At 48.6% G+C, this 20,358-nt stretch overlaps 2 protein-coding genes across 4 annotated transcripts in view; one reads left to right on the top strand and one right to left on the bottom strand.

Moving 5' to 3' along the window:
* Window positions 1-2,845: 2,845 nt before the first annotated feature.
* MCM4 (minichromosome maintenance complex component 4) lies at window positions 2,846-14,272 on the bottom strand. 2 transcript variants are annotated; one of them, XM_061438713.1, is made up of 17 exons: window positions 14,187-14,272; window positions 13,948-14,017; window positions 13,736-13,825; window positions 13,471-13,634; window positions 13,284-13,385; window positions 12,210-12,305; window positions 12,032-12,127; window positions 10,026-10,164; window positions 8,892-9,112; window positions 8,401-8,521; window positions 7,734-7,993; window positions 7,105-7,470; window positions 6,554-6,681; window positions 5,652-5,859; window positions 4,677-4,905; window positions 4,124-4,257; window positions 2,846-3,466 (listed from the first exon to the last, which is right to left on the bottom strand). In XM_061438713.1, exons 2-17 carry the CDS (start codon window positions 14,009-14,011, stop codon window positions 3,374-3,376), a joined length of 2,511 nt encoding a protein of 836 aa, XP_061294697.1. In that variant the 5' UTR covers window positions 14,012-14,017; window positions 14,187-14,272; the 3' UTR covers window positions 2,846-3,373. The 2 variants fall into 2 exon arrangements, with proteins under 2 accessions (XP_061294697.1, XP_061294696.1); XM_061438712.1 differs by having other exon boundaries at window positions 14,169-14,255.
* A 452-nt stretch (window positions 14,273-14,724) lies between these two features.
* Window positions 14,725-20,358, top strand: part of PRKDC (protein kinase, DNA-activated, catalytic subunit) — a 132,323-nt gene continuing 126,689 nt past the window's right edge. For both annotated transcript variants that reach the window (XM_061438711.1, XM_061438710.1), the window contains exons 1-7: window positions 14,725-15,181; window positions 16,804-16,880; window positions 16,985-17,077; window positions 17,404-17,478; window positions 18,346-18,454; window positions 18,979-19,091; window positions 19,182-19,281. In XM_061438711.1, coding sequence (XP_061294695.1) covers window positions 14,725-15,181; window positions 16,804-16,880; window positions 16,985-17,077; window positions 17,404-17,478; window positions 18,346-18,454; window positions 18,979-19,091; window positions 19,182-19,281 — 1,024 coding nt within the window. The remainder of the gene's footprint in view (window positions 15,182-16,803; window positions 16,881-16,984; window positions 17,078-17,403; window positions 17,479-18,345; window positions 18,455-18,978; window positions 19,092-19,181; window positions 19,282-20,358) is intronic.

Raw genomic sequence — 20,358 nt, 5'->3', positions numbered from 1 at the left:
ATTTCCATCTTTTTAAGAATTTTCCAGTTTGTTGTGATCCACAGTCAAAGGCTTTAGTGTAGTCAATGAAGCAGATGTTTTTCTGAAATTCCTTTCCTTTTTCTGTGATCAGATGTTGGCAATTTGATCTCTGGTTCCTCTGTCTTTTCTATCCAGCTTGAATATCTGAAAGTTCTTGGTTCATAGACTGTCGAAGCCTGGCTTGGAGAATTTTGAGCATTACTTTACTAGTGTGTGAGATGTATGCAATTGTGCAGTAGTTTGAACATTCTTTGGCATGGCCTTTCTTTGGGATTGGAATGAAAACTGACCTTTTCCAGTCCCGTGGCCACTGCTGAGTTTTCCAAATTTGCTGGCATATTGAGTGCAGCACTTTCACAGCATCATCTTTTAGGATTTGAAATAGCTCAGTTGGAATTCCATCACCTCCACTAACTTTGTTCACAGTAATGCTTCCTAAGACCCACTTGACTTCACACTTCAGGGTGTCTAGCTCTAGGTTAAGTCACCACACCACTGTAGTTATCCAGATCAATAAAATCTTTGGGGTTCAAACATACTCTCAAAATCTGACAAGAAACAGAATATTTACATCACCCCAGATTGTCTTCTCAAAAGATACTTCTAATTTAAAAAGAAAAAAAACCCAAACAATTTACAATGAAGAAGCGAGGAGAACACCACCTTACTCAGGTGATAAAGTTCAACCTCAGCAGTAAAGGTCAGGTTCATGACCCCCTGGTGTGATGCGCTGAGGACACAGCCTCACCTGTGCTGCTGCTGCCAAAGAGTACCCAGAATCCAACCACAAAGATGTCAGACAGACACAAGTTGAGAGACATCTCCAAAAGCAGTGGCCTGCACTCCTTAAAAATGTCAGTCACAAAAAGATGAGAAAAGACTGAGGAATGCTCAAGACTGAAGAGGAGAGACATGAAAACTAAATGCAACTTGTGATCCTAAAGCAGAAACATGAATTTCTTAGTTTTACTATGAGCATTATTGAGACATTTGATGAATTATGAATGTCTGTAGATTAGGTAATGAATAACTTAAAAAAAAAAATTAATTTTGGCGGTGCTACTGCATGGCAGTGAGATCTTAACTCCCCAACTAGGGACTGAACCCATGCCCCCTGCAGGGGAAGCACTCATTAACCGCTGGACCACCAGGAAAGTCCCTGAATTTTTATGAGTAATTCTGTGGTTTTATATGAAAGCTACTGGATTTAGGACATAAATGGTATTAAGGACATACTTATAAGTAAAGGGGCATCCTGTCTAAGTGTCTTAAATAATTAAAATTTTATAGAGAATGTTAAAAGCAGATTTGAGAAAGCCTAACAAAGGAATTTGAGTGAAGGGTCAATGAGAATTATACTAATCTAACAACTTTTTTGGGAGAAGGCAATGGCACCCCACTCCAGTACTCTTGCCTGGAAAATCCCATGGATGGAGGAGCCTGGTAGGCTGCAGTCCATGGGGTCGCTAAGAGTCAGACACGACTGAGCGACTTCACTCTCACTTTCCACTTTCATGTATTGGAGAAGGAAATGGCAACCCACTCCAGTGTTCTTGCCTGGAGAATCCCATGGACGGAGAAGCCTGGTGGGCTGCAGTCCATGGAGTGGCACAGAGTCGGACACGGCTGAAGCGACTTAGCAGCAGCAGCAGTAACAACTTTTTTTAAGTCTGAAACTTCAAAGTTTTAAAAGTTGAGTTGCAGAGGTATTTAAGAAATTACCTCAGACTTAATAAGTAACAGCACTTTCTTAAACTAAACATTTCCTAACTTCATTCTAAGAGAGTTACATTTTGAGCATCTTCAGTCTTGCTGATCTTTGATTCCTTGGGTGGAGGTGGTTATATTTATAACAGATGCTAGGAGTATCTGTGTCTGTGTCTAAATCCAGTAAGGATGCTCCAACTAGCAAGTCTGGGTGAAAATTAGAGGGAAAAATTCAAATTCAATTACATTATTTTATAGCATTTGAAACATGTACTTGTAGGAATTAAGCTGAATTGTACCGTCCTAACAAGAAAAACCTACATTCTTCGTTTGCAGGGACACTTGGGCAGGGACCACGTGCCAGCCCGGTGCATGGGTCAGGAAGAAGAGGAACCAGGACCCTGGCCTGGGCCGCCCATACCTATGCTCAACAAACCACATTCCACAGCTGGGAAGGTGCCATCCTTCCTGCCCCAGCACTTGGGGGTGAGTCCGCACGCTCACCCTCCAGCTCCAGCTCTTGGAACTGGGTCTGGCAGAGCTCTCCAGGGAGACGCACTCTTCCTCCTCCATCTCACTGCCTGTAGACCTTTCTGTCCCGGCTCTGCCAAAAGGACAAACCCCCTACCCGCCCCCGGCTCTTGGGGACCCCCCCAGACCAAAAGGGACCAGAAATGTGCCCTAATAAACTTGGATCCTGCACAACAGAACCCTCATTGGGTTCATTCGACTCAAATTCCCTTAAAATCGAACTTCATCTGCAGCCTTCAGTTCTATGTTGTTACTGAATTAGAGTTCAGAAAAACATCATTTATGTGTTACTTCAGGGGAAGTCAAAGGTGACACTGCTCGGGTGACCTCAAATTCCACCCCCCACTCCCAATGTAATGCTTTTTAAGCACTCAATTCGGTCCGGACACTTTCCCAATGAATAGTGACTCTAAGTTATAAAAAGGCCAAACTCACAGAGTGACACGTTTCAGGGATTACTTGTTACAGTCGTATTTCTGCCTGAGATTGCAGCCAATAGTGGTTTTATGAGAATGACTGCTAAAACCGAAATAATTTTTAAATATGATGAAACTTATTAGTGACTTATAGAAAGTAATTAGCATCATGAATTTCCATAAAAGCAGTGTTTATTAAAGCTTTTTTCTTAGTGAAAAATGCCAGATAACCAAGTATTACTTATTCTATCACCTATTGAGGAAGAAGCTTTACACATTAGAGCAAAGCAATACAAGTTAACATGGAACCCCACTGTTACCAGCCTCTTGTAGGCAAGAAAACAAGCCTGGAGGACTCAGCGGGGCCCATCGCCTCCTCACAGGGAGGGATGGGAACACCTGCGTGTCTCCAGTACCTGACAGAGTCCAGCACAGACCAGGACCGAGACTGCAGTCTGCAGAGAAGAGCGTGTCCTGCTGTCTGTAGGGACACGCTACTCAGCCCTGGTGCTCCAGGAACAGTATCTGCCACACACTCACAGACAGCCCAGGATACTTCACTCAGCATCAACAGATGAATACTCAGGCTTCCCAGGAAAACTGAAGCCACGTGAGCAAATTCTCATGGTGCCAAGCAATGACCTTGACGCCCTTCCTCCTGCTGGTGGTAGGGCCAGGAGCATGCTGCTCCTGGGCCTTCAGAGCAGACGCACAGTCTTCCCAGTTACTGTCAAGAAGTCGTCATCCGCCAGGGCGCGCAGCGCTTCTTCAAACATGTCCTTGGTGATTGCCTTCGGGTAAGAGTGAAGAGTTTACACTTGGAGCTGCCCTCCCCAAACACACAAGGAGCCCAAGTTCAGAAACCACCGGAGTCTCCTGCCTTCTGGGTGGCTGGACACACATTTCATGCTCCAACTCTTCCCCCAAAGGGCCCGATGCTAAGCACCACAGGCCTGGGGCCCCTGGTCTGTGTGCACCACTCAGCGGTCATGTGGGGCCAAGAAAGGGGTGTCAGGAAAGCAGGCAAGGGCTGGTCCCAACCAGCAGAGCCCCTGCCATGAACCTGGCTTTCCTAATAACAGCCAAAAATTGCAAACACTCTAAATGCCCACCAACAGTCAAGTACATGATGGGGAAGGCATGAGACAGAGCAAACATGTCGTAGTGGCTTCAGTGTCACAGAGAGAGCTAAGACTGTCACTGATTAAAAAAGAAACCACTGACTCCGCTCAAAACCACTCATCTACACCCACACAGAAGACTGAAAAAATTCTCACTGTGATCACTCCCAGATGGTGGATGGGGACCTTACTTCTCTTCTTTATCTGTATCTACATTTATTACTCAAGCAGTAAATGAAGGGGGAAAGCTAGGGAAAAAAAACTTTAAAGCAGCATCAAGGGAAAAGAAAACTATTAAACAAACAAAATGTCCGTGTAAACACTTACTATGTCAGACTGTCCCCGAATATCTTCAAAGAGCTGCTGGTATTTCAGGGCTGGCGTCTTGCCCTTCGATAAAATAAGCTTTCTCAATGCTTCCGCTAACTCTTCTTTCCGCTTCCGAGAGGTGGCACTCATTCCTGAGTTAAGAGAAAGCAATGAAGATGTTTCTCCCATAAGGAAGGGAACACCTTTCAAATCTCTAGAAGTATTTCTTCAGCCATAAATCAACTTTAGTCTAAAATAATCTTTAGTCTTGTCACCAGACAAGGTAAGGGGATGGTGGCTGAATGCCAGAACACACAAAGTCAGAGTGAGGTCTGAATCCTGTCCCCAGTTTTATAAAAGCTCAGAGCCGCTACTTGCCACTGAGACACAGCCCAGCAGTCCACACAGGAGCAGAGCCCCCCTGGCGGTGGCCTGAACACTCCGTGCCTGGACAGCTGGGTGGGACAGAGCTAGGCGGAGTGCGCCAGCGTCTGTCTCCGTCCAGCCCATCGCGTGGTCATGGGGGCTCTGACCCGAGACAGGGCAGCACCCACGTCGGGGGGAGGCCGACCTGTGGTGAGGATGGAGATGTCCACGATGCCCGTCCGCGGGTCGGTGGCCGACTGCTTCAGCGCCTCCCGGTGCAGGCGCTTGGCCTCCTCCACGTCGATGGCCTCCACCTTGTTTGAAAACCGCACTTTCGCGTGGGCTTCTGCCAAGCGGATCAGCGACTCCAGCTGCCGGGGATATGCAGACACCATCCCTCGGCTGCTGCCAACCTTCCTCATGTCCACGTAGGCCTGCAAGACAGGAGACAGGCTAACTCTTCACATGGTGACTGCAGGGAGGGAAGTCCTGAGGGGAGCAAGAGCTGGTCTAGCCTTAGGCCTCCACCCTCATCCGGGGGAGGGGTGGCACCTGTGGGGGGATCGCGGTGCTGGGGAGGGAGCGGAGGACTTGGCCTGTTCACACCCTGGGAGGATCAAATAGCAGCAGGCCAAGGGGCGCTGACACAGAGCACACAAAAGGTAAACTGTGGCGTGTGGATGACCTAATTCTCTCAAGATGATGACCCAGAGGGAAAACTACGAATCACTTGTAACAGTCACTTGAGCATCTTCAGGACTGTCAGGATGAAAAACCCACAGAAGCACCAGGAACCTTCGTAGTGTCACAACGTCCATGCATGTGTCACCAGGCACTGCTGCCCACTTAAAAGGTACTGAGAAGTGAACGTAAAATACTTCCAGTTCTTTAGAAATGAGCAAACGCAGCTCAGAGACCAGAACTACAAAGTCACTAAGTATTAGCAGCCTCACCGATATTTCAACTCAGGCATCCTGGTCTTAAATACACCGTGCTTACAAGAACTTAAATATAAAAAGAGCGCACAACTTGTAGAAATCAATCCTTTTTCCTCTTCCACACTTGGAAAAGTCAATTTTGCAACACAGGAAGGAAAACAGTTGTAGAAGACAGTGTTGTTCTCGACTAAAGACCGTTTCAGAGCTGAGCAGGGCCCAGCAGCACTTCGGGCCGCAGGTACCTCGATGAGGGCCTGGCTGGCGTCCTGGCTGAGCCTCGGCATCACAGTGCTGTGTGCGTAGGCGATGTAGTCCCTGAGCACCGCCATGTCCATGCCCTCCTCCTGTGCCTCCTCCTCGCTCTGGTAGTACAGGGACACCAGGTGGTGAGCCAGGCGCCGGTCGTACGCCTCATCCTGGGGGTCCAGCATGAGGAAGATCAAGTCAAACCTGAGGAGACACGGTGACGGTTCCCAGTCAGAACACCCAAGCACCTGAGGCCTCTGTGTGAGGGCGCAGGCGTGCCCGGCCCAGGTGGCCTGAGGAGCCCAGGCCCCCGGGTCTCCTGCCCTGGCCCTCAGTCTGCCTGGGAACAAGTGTTGGGCGCTGAAGGTAAGTCAGAAGCAGGAGGCCCCCGAGGGAAACACTGCTGTGATTCTGAAGACTGGAGGAGGTGAGTGAAACACATTTAGCTGTGCTGGGGAAAAGCAACTATTTGTGTAAGAAGTGAAGGAACCAAATTCTAAAACCCATTTATGAAATATCCATCCTTGAGGGGAAGCCTGCGTCACGTCTCCCCTCCCACAAATGCCACTCTCAGACCCTTGTCTACTGCAGGAAGCTGCTCTCTGCACTTTGCTGATTGTCTACAGCGGCTATAGGACTGAGTGCAGCAAGAGGTGGGCTTCTGACAGAATGGAGCACACAGGCCCCAACTGCTCCAAGAAACGAGCATGCATCAAGGTGAGCAAACGCGTGGTCCTCACTTCAGGACCCATGACTGAGCAGACATGCAGACCACACCGCCATGAAGAGATGACGATTGGCTGTGTTAATCCTGGTTATTTCCTTCTCACCCTCACCCTGAACCTTCCACAGATAAGTAAAATAAAACCATCTGTTTGATGAACATGTGCTATCATACCTTGATAAGAGCGTGTGGGGCAGCTGGATGTTTTCAATGGTGGTTTTTTTTGGATTCCACTGAGACTCGATCGGGTTTGCTGCTGCCAGGATGGAGGTGCGGGCGTTGAGCTGACAGATGATCCCAGCCTGCCGGAGGGACAGATAGCGCACTTAGCAGCCTCACAGTGAGGCCGGCAGGAGCTGAGAGCCCCTGCCTTGGGTGGCCTTTGCCAGGGACCCCTGGCACCACAAGCCTGGTACCTGCAGCATCCACCGGGGAAGCCTAAACTGGGTTTCACGCCAAGGATGGAGGTGGGTAACATTTGCCGTGGCTACATCCTTCTCAAAAACCAAACCCCTGGCGTGAGACTTAGGACAAACTCAAGTTCTGAGCGCCAGGCGTTAGAGGTTAGTACTGCACAGAGCACACAGGTCCCATAGAGTCCACTCAGATGGGCTGGGACCTGACAGCAGAGTGTTGGCCAGCCCCCGGAGCTGCAAGTCCAGAGGCTGTGGTTCAGGCCCCAGCCCCCACCCCCACACAGACCTCAGAGCGGGTGGGTGGCTAACCTTGGCGATGGACAGTGTCTGCTGCTCCATGACCTCGTGTAGTACGGAGCGCGTGCTTTCATTCATCTTGTCGAACTCGTCGATGCAGCAGACGCCGTTGTCGCTCAGCACCAGGGCGCCGGTCTGCAGCACCAGCTGCCGTGTCTCAGGGTCCTTCATGACGTAGGCAGTGAGGCCCACGGCGCTGGAGCCCTTCCCGGACGTGTACTGGCCCCGTGGGACCAGGTTGTGCACGTACTGCAGCAGCTGGGACTTGCTGGTCCCTGGGTCCCCGCACAGCAGGATGTTGATCTCCGCGCGGAACTTGCCCCTCCCCGTGTGGCTGAAATCCTTTCTAGTCCCGCCGAAGAGCTGAAGCAAGATTCCCTGGACAGACGGACAGACAGGTCTCAGCACTCACCTGAGGTGGGCGGTGGAGAGGCAGGGGGCTGAGCATGGATGGTGAAGAGATCAGAGAACGAGAGCATGTCAGAAGCTACTCGGGGCCTGCCTGGAAATGGGTGAGCCGCGGGTGGAGATGAGGGTGCGGCCTCTGTTCCACCCTAGGCTCAGCCTTTCCGGTGTTCACACCATCTGACCTTGAGCTTTCAGGCCTGGCCATAAGCAAGAAGCCTTTCCAGGTCAGTTACCTTCTTTATATCTTCATGCTCATAGATGCTTGGTGCCAGGGCAGATGCAAGCCTCTCATAGATGTCTGGCTTCCTGGAAAGCTCCTTGAGCAACTCCACACGTTTCTCAGAGAAAAGTTTCTGCTCTGCTTCTTCGTCAAGGCCATGCAGACGCTTTGAGTCGGTCTTCCGGTAGTGAATGACATCAATGTGGGTTTTGTAGACAGACTTCACATTGCTCACTCTGGGGTTGATGCGAATGGGTACGGCTCGATAGATGCCTGAGGGTACAAAGGACACCTCTCACCCGCCTGCTCTCAGCCCAGAGCGCAGGGAGCGGGGCTCTGAGCACAGCCGAAAGGCTGACTGGGGACCCCCACCTCCGCACGGCGCCTGCTTGCTGCTGTGTTCAGTGTGAGACAGAATCCTCATTTCTCTTTAAGTGAATGTACACTTATTAATAATTTGACTAAAAATTCTAAAATCCTGTTCCAAAAGCCTAAAAAGAAAGGAAATCCAAAAGGCTAATATATTTAAAGTCGCTCACTAGTTATTTCGGACAATAGCAGGAAGACAAACTGCTGTCTGGGAAGGCACCACATTGGAGGTCAGAGGCAGGCACTGAAAACAGCAGCCCCAGGTCATGCGCCCCCGACCAGGTCAGAAGCCTTACGGTGGAGCCCCTCACCTGTGACGTGCACTCTGTCCCCAGGCTGGACCTTGTCCACGAGGTCATTGTGAGCAAAGAGGACGACCGTGTGCGGCGTCTGCCCTGCGGGCATGTCTTCGGGGGACTCCTGAAGCTTGATCTGGAAGGATGGGGAATGGACATCTCAGGACATCCAGATACCTGGCACCTCCACTGCCCCAGGGACGTTGTTCTGGAAGACGGCTATGCTCACCACAACACACTAGTCTCCAGCAACTCAGTCTCACCTCCATTACGAGAGCATTGTTGAGTAATGCTCCCCTATGTGGGGTGGCCACATCAGGGTGGCGGTGGGTGAGCCTGCATCACCCTCTGCCTGCTTTTCCAATTCATTCGGGACGGTACTCCCTTCCAGGTCAACCCAGTCAGGAAGCGCGGTTTTAGGGTTACACGAGTGGGCAGGTTACACTGGGCTTCAGAGGGCCCGGCAAGGGCAGAACAAGGACAGGGCACGTGGAGGGGGCACGCACCATCTGCTTGTCGGAAAACACAGAGCGGTTGTGGATGAGGGCCATGCTGTGGCTGGTGTGGCAGCGCTCGCACACGCAGGGCTCGGCAATGCGGCCACGGTCTATTTCCACGCGGGCCGTGTGGGCACATACTTGGCACTGGAAGAAGGCCTCCTGCATCTCTGGAATCAGCTGGGATGTCCTGATCACCATGCCACTGATGGCGATGAGCTGATCGATGTCTGTAAGGCGGAGAGAAGGTGGCTCGTCCCAGCTGGGTGTGGGCCTCCCCAAGGGTCTGGGTCTGCTGTCCAGCCCTGGAGGACCTCACCGCAGGCCGCATGGGGGTGCTGGAGTCACAGGAGACGCTGTGGCCAGAGCACCGACACCTCACTGGGCACCCTCAGCTCTGGCCTGGGATGCCCCTCCTGTGTCCAGCCAGATTCCTCTCAATCCCTCAAGTCCACTGACCTGCACTAAGCTCAGCTGGCCCAAGGCTGCCTGGGGACGACCGGACTTATGAAGCAGCTGCAACAGCCCATGTGCTTGTGATAATGTTCTTTATAGCCACACCCACCACCCACTATACATGCGGGGTTCACCTGTCCCACTAATAACTGGGGCCCTGATATAGCATTTCCCCAAATAAAGAACAGAAGCTTCAGGTCTGCTTTCCAAACCTTCCGATCAGGGCCCAGAGTGCGCCGTCTCCTGGACTGAGACCCCTACACTGTTCTTCTGCCTCTTCTCCTTCTTCCCAAACCAGACTTTCTCCTATGTATCAGGGAAGGGACCATATTTTATAGATCTGTTTTCTATACTGATTCTGAGAAAGTGCATACTTCGTAAAGTAACTAAAACTATTATCATTGGGTAAGTTTACCTTAGGATAGAAAACTGTCAAAAGTTGTATCTTTTATGTAATTTCATTTGTCACTAATAAAAAAAGGTATGGTGGACTCCAAGCATACGGCACAACAGAGCCTGGTTTCTGCTCCTGGTTTCTGTCAACTCACAGTCCACCGCCGTCACTGTTAGCAACTCCTTTAAGGTTCCCTGGTGAAGTGACTCTCACGCAAGGTATTTTCCTGCTGTTAAAAACATTACCTTCTATATGTCAACAGTATCTCAATAAAACTGGGGGAAAGACAGTACCTTCCGGATTCAGGTTCCTCATATTCTTAGTCTTCAAGGCGTTGAATGGTCTCACTTGAATCTGATGCTCTAAGATTGAGTCAGGGTAGCGGTCAAAGAAGATCTCATTGACTGCCATGTCAAAAGTTGGGATGACTTCCTAAAAAACCAAACGTAGGATGCCAAGCTATGCTTGTATTTTTAGCTTAGGATTAAATATAATAAAGCAACTGACATTAGCAAGGGATAAAACAAAAGAACATGGTATAATCCAGAAGCATTACCCTAGAAATCACACCCGTGCAGTTCACAAACCCTTGGGCATGCTGCAATCTCACACATCAGCACTTTCTCACTTGACTTAAAGAGGCGTGTCTACAGTAGTTTCTTCAGGCCGTGCTGGCATGACTGTAGGCTTTTAATTAGTAACACAAGCCCATACTTTCATATCTTTTTCTCCATATCAAAATGATAGCAAGGTAGGTTAAACCATAATTCTTACTCAAATTTGTTAACACCTGTTCTCCGTTCTGTAGATGAGGAAATGGCTGCTTGGAAGCTGAGAAACTGAGCCAAGGTTACACAGCAATTCAGCAAAATCAAGACTTAATACCAGTCTGCTTGCCTCCAAAGCCTACAGCTATTAATAGGATCAGTACAGCTGATGCTTTGTTGATAAAGCCTGGCCTTAAGCCCAGAGAAGACTGTAGTATGGTTAACACATCCTGTTAAGACATGGCAGGCATGTGACCATTTTCATTCAAGATATTTCACATCAGCAAACCCAACGCACTATTGTGAGTCACTAATACCTTATGCACATACTAAGAAACACTGCCAATCAAACTATGACATGCCAGCAAAAGTAACACAGATCTTGATTTCAACGTTAATATGTACAAAAAAGTGTTCAACTTAAAAAAGAAAGAACATGACTTAGGAGTTTGGGGGTAAATTCCCTGGCGGTCCAGTCATTTGGACTCCAAATCTTACATGCCATGAGGCATAGGCCAAAGAAAAAAGGAGAAAAAGGAAAAAAGGCTCTTTGAGGCATATTCTATTTATTACAAAATTTTTTTTTTAAAGTCTCATTGCCTTTTTTATTGGGATATTGTAGATCAGCATGCAGGTGTAAGAAATATAAAGATCTGAGTCTGCCCAGTTTCCATTAATGATAACATTTTGCAAATAGTCTAATATCACAAGCAGATATTAACTTGGTACAACTCACCTATATTCAGATTTCCCCGTTTTACGTGTATTTACTCTTGTATGTATATGTGTGTGTATCAAGTTCTATCAATTCTATCACCTGCATAAGTTCATGAATCTGTCACCATAGTTAAGGTACTGAATAGTCCTTCAAAGCCAGCAAGATCCCTATGTTGTCCCTTTGTCACCATACTGAGCTCCCCCTCCCCTATTCCTTTTCTGTAACCCCAAGCAACTACTCATATGTCCATCTCTAAAATTCTGTCATCTCAAATGTTATGTAAGTGGAACCGTACATTAACATTACCTTTTAGATGTGTATGTAACCTTTTGCTCCTGTGGGATCCATCCAAGTCCCAGTATGTTTTACCTGAGGCATGTTCCAGACTGGCCATACCACAGCTGTTTGCCCACAACTGACCTGAAGGACATCAGGCTGATTCCAGCTATGAACATCTGTGTACAGGTTTTTATGTGAACATAAGCTTTTGTTCCTCTGGGATAAATTTCCAGACATGCAATTGGTGTGTCATATGATGGTTATATGTTCACTTATTTTTTTCTAATTGGAGTATAATTACTTTACAGTATTGTATTAGTTTCTACTGTACTACAAGAATCAGCCGTAAGTGTACACACACACCTTCCTCACTACTATGCTCTCAATTTGTCCCATCCTCTCATCCCCTGTAGTGCCCACATACACACGGGCACTCTGCAGGCATATTCTGTTACTGAGAAGACTGCTATCCAGAAACCCTGCAGGTGTTCTAGATGTTTACTGTAGTCTGCCAAGGTCAAAGCCAAATTCTTACCTGTGGGTAGCAGATGAGCTGTCTGTAGAGATTTGTATCAAATGATTTTATGTGTTCACAGTTTACGTTTAAAAACGGCTCTCCGGTAACATTAATCTATAGAATAGAACAAACAAATTATATTCTAACTGTTTTTACAACAGTTAACCTGAATTTTTAGGTAAGCACATTTCATTACCTCTTCGAGTCGCTGCATGTACAGAGGTTCAGTAATGTCTATGCCAACATTTTCTTCTTCTTTAGCCAGAGGATCAATGAAACGCTGAAGAAATCTCTAAACGTAGAGAATAGATTAAGCAGCTACTCAAGTTGTCGGCACTAGGGTGCATGTATCTTTTCAAGTGCCCATCAATAAACAATTGGCTAAAGAAGATGTGATGGGACTTCCCTGGTGCTCCAGTGGTTAAGAATTAACCTGCCAATGCAGAGAGTATGAGATCCACCCTTGGGAAGAGCCCACATGCCTGGAGGCAACTAAGCCCCACAACTACTGAAGCTCACACAACCTAGGGCCCATGTTCTGCAACAAGAGAAGCCACAGTAGTGAGAAGGCCACGTACCGCAACTAGACACAGCTCCTGCTCACTGCAACGAAAAGCCCCGGCGTGGCAACAAAAACCAGGCACACACACAGTGACATATATGTGTTTATATAAAATGGAATACAACTCAGCCATAAAAAATCGGCCACTTGCAGCAACACAGATAAGTGCAGACAATATTATACTTAATGAAGTAAATTAGAGAAAATCAAGTATTATGTATCACTATCACTTACCTATATAACCTAAAAGATAACACAAATGAGTCTACGTACAAAACAAACAGACTCACATGGAAAAGAAATGTGTGGTTACCAAAGAGAACGGGGAGAGCGGAAAGGAGGGATGTATTAGCAGTATGGGGTTAACAAACACAAACTACTTTATGTAAAATAGAAAAGCAACAAGGATCTACTATATAGCACAAGAAACTATGTTCAATATCTTATTACCTAAAATGAAATCAAATCAGAAAGAAAATGTATCACTGTAACTGAATCCCTTTGCTGATATTGTAAGCCAATTCGACTACACAAAAATAATAGTAGGAATAGTGTCAGAATTTGAAAACAAGCACATTTTTTCTTCCTAAAAACTACATCTATGGTTCTGACCCACATAAGCATCTGTGCCTAAACACTGGGGCACTTGGACATAGGTCACACATACTTGCTCTCACATTTTCGAAGCCTGGAGAAATGGTATCTCACCTGAAAGTTTTCTTTGCACGTCGCCACGTTTACATCTGTTCCCCAAATCACGAGTTTTTGGCCCAAAGACTGCTCGCTCGCCACTGTATCTTCTGCGGCCGGCTGCACAGGAAAAGCCGACGGGAGCGGGTTCGGGGGATCGCCCGCATCGCGCACCCCACCGCGCCCCGACCGGCCCTGGACTCACCCCGTCCGAGTGCAGATCCACCTGCAACCCCTTCCGGGCCGAGCCCAGGTCGGGTCTCTGCCGCATGGGAGTGCCGCGCACGCCACTCCTCGGGGTGCCCTCCACCCGCGAGCTGGGGGTGCCGTAGGTCAGGGGCGAGCTCATGTCCAGGTCCAGGGGGACCGCTGGGGATCGCATCCACACGGGTGAGCCGGGGCGGAGGGGGAAGGAAGGAGCCCAGCGGGGCGTCCACCCCCCGCCCCGGGTCCCACCCCCGACAGCGCACCTGCGGGCGGCGCGCGGGACGGGGTGCGGGGCTCGGCGCCAGGCGACGAGGGCAGCGGCTGCGGCTCTCCGGACGACAAGGGGTCCTGGCCTGTGGGGGTGGAGGGCACCGCGGCGTCGGCGCGGGCGGCACCGGGCCTGCACGGGGGCTGACCCGGCACCGCCCGCCCTCCCCGGGGACCCCATGGGGCACAGCAGGGACCAGACACTCACGTGGCTGAGCTGGGGCCGCCCGCCGGGAGCCGCGGCGGCTCGGGGTAGATGCAGGAGACGACATGGCGGGCTGCGCAACAGGGACGCGGGTTCGCGTGAACGCTCCCTACAGACTCCCGTCCCTCTTCCCTCGCTCCTGTCTTCGCTCCTCTCAATTCTTACACCCCCTCGCCCCCGCGGCCGACCACGACCAAACCCCCTCCAGCCCCGCCCGGGCCCACCTAAAGTGCGCGTTTCACCTCGGCTTCAGCAGTACGCAGATTTCCCGCCGGCGGCACCGTTGGCTCCGCCCCCAGCGGCGGCCCACCAATCGCGACAGCGTCCTCGCGCGTCCCCGACGCCGGAAGGCACCACTGTGCAGCAATAGGGGGAACTGGACGGCCTCAGCCCGCGCCCCGCAGGACACCTACGCACAACTGGCTCGGCGCTCCCCCTCTAGAATGGTCTTGACCGCAACCGGAACGCGATTTCGCGGGAAATCTGTGGAGGCTGCGTTCCGGGCCTTCCTCCAAGGCGGGGCGGGGCGGGGCGGGGTAGGGGTGGGGTTTTGTCCCTGTGTCCCTTGGGATTCCAAACGACCGCCCCCACCCCGATCCCCGTTACCAAGGACTAGCGGTGGCCCCTGACCCTAGCCCTAGCCTGTCTCTTTCTGCCTCGGGCACTTGGTCACCTCCAACTCGCCACCTGTCCTCCGCATCTATTTCCGGAGGTCGAGCGGATGGGTTCCTGACTCTCCCGAAGTTTGACTGCATTGTGCTCTGTGTATCTTAACTTAGGATGTCTAAGCCGCCGGTCCTACAAGGCAGGCCACCTCCTCGAAGATTTCCAGCAGGGACCCCTCGCCCGCGTCCAAGTCCGGAGCACTACAGGGCCGAGGCTGGATGTGCTCAGGGATCATGGATCCCCCTCCCCGGCCCACTAAGGCCCCATTCGGCCCAGCACCTCGCCCTGGGCAGGTTCGGGCCCAGGCAGCTGTGCGCACGCGCTGGAAAATCCGCCCATCCTCTCCTTTTCCCGCCCCTTCCCGCCCAGCGGCACTTCCGGTCCCGGCAGCGAGAGTGGTGTTCGCGGCTGGAGGATATGGCCGATTCGGGGTCCGGCGTGCGGGGCTCCCTACTGCAGCTACAAGAGTCCCTGTCCGCTGCCGATCGCTGCGGCGCGGCGGTGGCCAGTGGTCAGCTGCTGCGGGGCCTGGGGCAGGAGTGCGTGCTGAGCTCTGGCCCCGCACTGCTGGGTGGGTACGGCTCGGGGCTCCGGACGGCCGGTGCCCGGCCGCCCGCTCGAGTCCGAGTGGGCACCCGGGGTGGTGCTTGAACGGGCCTGTGGGAATTTGTGATCTGTGTAAAACTGTTTGTCAACTTCCTCTGTTCTTAACACCAGAGGAAAGGTATTTCAAAGCCTGAGTTGTGGAAATGCTCTGAATTTGGCATCACTGCTAACCACGGTGGGGAGCGACGATGAGAGGGAAGTTTTATGTTCTTCCACCTCATTGTTGCCTCAACCCACCAGCACCTTTTCCAAACTCCAGTTTTGCTGTTCCTTTTGAGAAACAAGTCATGCTCTTAACTTGACTTATGCCTGGGTAAGAACTTGACCCTTTGCAGCTGAAGTGCCTCTTAGCATTTTTAATGTGTCATTGTGTGAAAACTTGGTTATACTCCCTTTTAAAAACCCAAACATGCAGAGTCTTAATTAGAGGACGAGATTTTCTTCCGAAAACGTCATTGTTAATAAAGAGGAGAAATAAAGCCTTAAAGAGATTGCTGTGTAGTACGTACAGACTGCCAGGGTGTGTTCATGAGGACAGCATCACTGTGTAAATGCTTTCCAGTCTGTTCCAAGAGTTCAGTTTTGTTCTTTAGTAACCTTGTCGTAAAGCAGTTCGAGGTTCACTCTATCCAGGATGTGTCCTTTCACTTGAGGCATTGTAGGACTGTGTACTAATTTCCTATTGGTCCTGAAACACACCACAAACTTGGTGTTTACTACAGCACAGGCTTGTCGGTTATCCGTCTGTGGTTGGAAGCCAGCAGGGATCTCATCAAGCTAACACCGAGGCAGCAGGCAGGGCCACTCCTTTTTTGAAGCCCCTGGGGGAGAGTTAATTTCCTTTTCATTCAGGTTGTTAGCAGAATTCAGTTCTTTGCAGTTGTAGCACCGAGGTTCCTTCTTTCTTCTGGCATTCCTTGTTTCCAGAAGACACCTGCATTTCTTGGATCATGCTGTCCCTCTCCCCGCTTCCTCAAAGCCAGCAGCAGAGGGTTAAGTAAGACACCTGGAACCTGTCCTGCTTGCCTGTCTTCCATCTCCTTTTCCGCCTTCCACTTGTGAGGGCCCTTGTGACTGCATTGGGCCCTCTTGATAACCTGGAAGTGAAGTGAAGTGAAGGTTTCTCAGTTGTAACCAACTCCTTGAGACCCCATGGGCTATACAGTCCATGGAATTCTCCAGGCCAAAATACTGAAATGGATAGCCTTTCCCTTCTCCAGGGGATCTTCCCAACCTGTGGATGGAACCCAGGTCTCCCGCATTGCAGGCAGATTGTTTACCAGCTGAGCCACAAGGGAAGCCCTGATAACCCAGGGCACTCCCCAGTTTAAAGTCAGATGATTGGCAGCCTTAATTCCATTTGCAACCTAATTTTCATTTGCTGTGTAAAGTTAGCGCATTCACAGGTGTGATGCTAGGCATCAGGGTTCTGGCCATTATTCTGACCTTATCACTGTGGAACATTGTCTAGAGTTTCCTGTTTTCCTTTGTCAGTTATGAGGCTGAATTGAGAAACAAGCATCACCTTTAGTGTGCGTTAATGGAGAAACTTGGCAGCTCGCTTACCTGTTGTTTTTTTTTTTTCAGCATTACACACTTCCTTAGTTTTTTCCAAAGATTTTGGTTTGCTTGTATTTGTTCGGAAATCACTTAGCATTGATGAAGTAAGTTGACCATTTTCATTTTGCTCTTCTAGTGTATGTCTCTTCATGTTGAGGTGACTTTTTTTTAGCCCAGTTTTCTGTAATGTTTATTTCTTTTATTATAGTTTCGTGATTGTAGAGAAGAAGCCCTAAAGTTTTTATGTGTTTTCTTAGAAAAAATTGGCCAGAAGATCATACCTTATTCTCTAGATATTAAGGTAAGAAGAAAAAACTTACCTCTTTGTATATCAGCATCTTTTAACTTACATGGAAAGTTACATGGTAACTTACGTCATAACATGGTTAAGCTTAATTTTATTTCTCTTTCTTGTTGGGGAGTTTACTTATTTTTGCTTGATTGTATTAGAAATTAAGTGGCTAATTTTTAAAAAATTTAATGAGCTGAGGCCCTTGTAGAAAACTATTAAAGTGTAGTATGTCAAGTATTGGTATTTTTTCTCCCAGGTGTAGATTTAGCTATTAAGTCTTAGTTATAAGAAGTAAGATCTTATTGATGATTTTGATATCTCTTTTTAAATCCTAGAATATTTGTACCAGTGTTTACACAAAAGATAAAGCTGCTAAATGTAGAATTCCAGCCCTAGAACTTCTTATTAAGGTAATTTAAAAAAATATGTCTAAGTGCATGTAGTTTGTGGCGCACATATAACTTGAACTGAAAATGAGAGTTGTGGGTGAGACGCTGAGGACTCCCGTTGGTGTGAGAAGGTGCCCATTTCCAGCCATCACCAGCAGCACCTTGGTGTTCTGCCCTCACACCACTCTGGGGAGCAGAGGAAGAATCTGGGCTATGAGGGGCAAGAAGTGCAAAGTGAAAGTCGCTCCTTCGTGGCGGACTCTGCGACCCGATAGACTATAGTCCGTGGAATTCTCCAGGCCAGAATACTGGAGTGGGTAGTCTTTCCCTTCTCCAGGTGATCTTCCCAACCCAGGGATCAAACCCAGGTCTCCCATATTACAGGCGGATTCTTTACCAACTGAGCTTTAAGGGAAGCCCTTACTCTGAAAACCTAATGCTGCTGAGACTTGCCCAGATGCACCTCATTGTGTCCTTGAATGTTTTCTTGAAACCTTACACTCACACCTCGAAGGGTCTGTGTGTTGTGTGTGTGTGGTCGTTGGGCTCGCTCTCACCTGGATCTCTGCTCAGATGCAAATCTTTTTTTTGCATCTCTGTTGTAGAATTTCTTTGGGTCTTGTTGGTTCTTAAGTGCCTCTGAGAGAATGGGTCTAGTCATAGAATAATTTTCTTGGTAAGGTGAAATTAAGTCTACATCCCTTTCCACTTGGTCTCCCCTGTTTCTCCACCACCCACCTCAGCCCTTCATTCCCCATAACCTAGCTTGACACCTATCGTGAGTGCCTGGAGATCATGGCTGTGGAACATGGCTGTGTGCGAACAGGTGCAATAGATGGAAGCCTTCCATTGCTTCCTCCTAGACTCTGCTAACTCGTGTTCTCTTAGTTACTTCAGACTTTGAGAAGTTCTAGACTCATGGATGAATTAAGAGTTGGAGAGTTATTTACCAAATTTTATGGAGAACTTGCATTGAAAGCAAAAATACCAGATACAGGTAAGATGTATTTAAATGTGTCTTTAAAATGCTTTAACAAATTTAACAAGTTTTTAGTGTAAAACTTGGATTTTTTTCTGCCAAGGTATTTATATTTTACAGATGAACTTTTTTTTTAAACTTTTGTTGGAGCATTGTTGCTTTACGACATTGTGTTTCTACTGCACAAAAAAATGAATCAGTTCTCTCTTTTTTTGGATTTCCTCCCCATTTAATACAGAAGAACTCTTTTTGCTGAAAAGAAACCAAAATGGAAACAGAAATAGTGTGTTAAATCTGCTTATAAAAATTTTAATCTATACAAAATGATTTCTTCAAATAGAAAACTCACACGTCAAATGTAATTTAGCTTATAATAATACATTCACATAAAACATATCAGGAAAGATTCAGTACATAAAACTAGATAGTTTGTGTGGCTTATTGTTAAATTATTTTGAAGTAAAATCCTCTCCTTTTATTTGTGGATTTTTGCTTAATATATTTAATTTTAGGCCTTAATTTGTCTAAAATTTATTTTTCAGTTTTAGAAAAAATATATGAGCTCCTAGGAGTATTAGGTGAAGTTCATCCTAGCGAGATGATAAACAATTCGGATAAACTCTTCCGGGCTTTTCTGGGTGAACTTAAGACCCAGGTATGATAAACTTTATGATCTTCTTTTCTGCTTCCTTGTATCTGGTGGGCTATTCTCTCTTTATGGTACCTTGTTAAACTCTCCTTTCAGATGACATCGACAGTGAGAGAACCCAAACTTGCGGTGCTGGCGGGGTGTCTGAAGGGACTGGCGTCACTTATGTGTAACTTCACCAAGTCCATGGAGGAAGGTATCGCTTGATGGCACTTGAGTTTCTTTCTTTATTGAAGAACTACTACTAGTCTGATGAATTCCTGTGTGATTTTTAAATTGTATACCAGTTGTGGATTCACATGGAGTCGTGAGAGGCAATGCAGAGATGCACGTGTGGCCTTCCCCTGGCACCTCGCGGTGATGCCTCTCGTGACGTAGTGCTGCCTGATGAACCTTCGGGTCTTCTCGGTTCCAGTTGCTTCCCATGCACCGACTTGGGTGTTGAATTTAGTTCTGTGCCGCTTTATCGCATGTGGGCTAGTGTGTGCCCATGACAGTCGAGGCCCTGGCAGCCTGCCGCGGAAGCAGCCTCCCTCCTGTCCTTCTGTAGCCACATCCCCGCCCCCGCCCCCCACCCCCCCAACAGCCACTGCTCAGTCTCCCACCTTGAGCTTTGTCCTTTCACATTTATGTAAATAGACTCATAGCAGGTAACTTTGTGGCTGCCTTATTTCACTGTGCATGAGAATCCCAGGGACGGCAGAGCCTGCTGGGCTGTGCTGGGTCGCACAGAGTCGGACACGACTGAAGTGACTTAGCAGCTTAGCAGCAAGGTCTTCGAGGTTCACCCCTGTTGTAACAGAATCCCGCTGTATGAATACAGTACACGTATGTCCATTGGGCCATCAGTGAGTACTTGGGTTGCTTCTGCTTTTTTGACTGTGGTGAATGATGGTGCTGGAAATGGGTGTGCGAACACCTGGAGTCCCCCGTTCCCTTAGAGCATCCCCAGAAGTGGGCTTGCCGGCCCACGTGGTGGTTCTGTAGTTTCCAGGGGCTGCACTAATTCCCGTTCCCACCATCAGGGCAGTCTCTTCACGCCCTCAGAGTACTTGCTTCCTGTTGTGTGACGTAGCCTTCCTAGTGAGTGTGAGGTGGTTTCTCACTGCATTTCCCCAGTGGCTGTTGGTGTTGAGTGTATTCACAAGTGCCTCTTGCCCACTTGGGTGTCGTCTTGGTTGAAGTGTCTATTCAGGTTCTCTGCCCATTTGAAAAATCAGGTCATTTGACATTTTGTTAGTTGTATGAGTTATTTACGTATTCTGCATATCAG

This window comes from Bos javanicus, chromosome 14 (genome assembly GCF_032452875.1).
Source record: "Bos javanicus breed banteng chromosome 14, ARS-OSU_banteng_1.0, whole genome shotgun sequence".
Lineage (NCBI taxonomy): Eukaryota > Metazoa > Chordata > Mammalia > Artiodactyla > Bovidae > Bos > Bos javanicus.
This window is presented reverse-complemented; position numbering and strand designations above follow the sequence as displayed.

Bases quoted from the DNA above. Each gene is read 5' to 3' on its own strand.
- MCM4 (XM_061438713.1), bottom strand. From the start codon at position 14,011: ATGTCGTCTCCTGCATCTACCCCGAGCCGCCGCGGCTCCCGGCGGGCG. The intron at 12,128-12,209 runs GTAATGAAATGT...TCTATTCTATAG, and splicing joins ACATGCAGCGACTCGAAGAG to ATTAATGTTACCGGAGAGCC. The intron at 8,522-8,891 runs GTGCGTGCCCCC...CCATCCTTCCAG, and splicing joins TGTTTTCCGACAAGCAGATG to ATCAAGCTTCAGGAGTCCCC.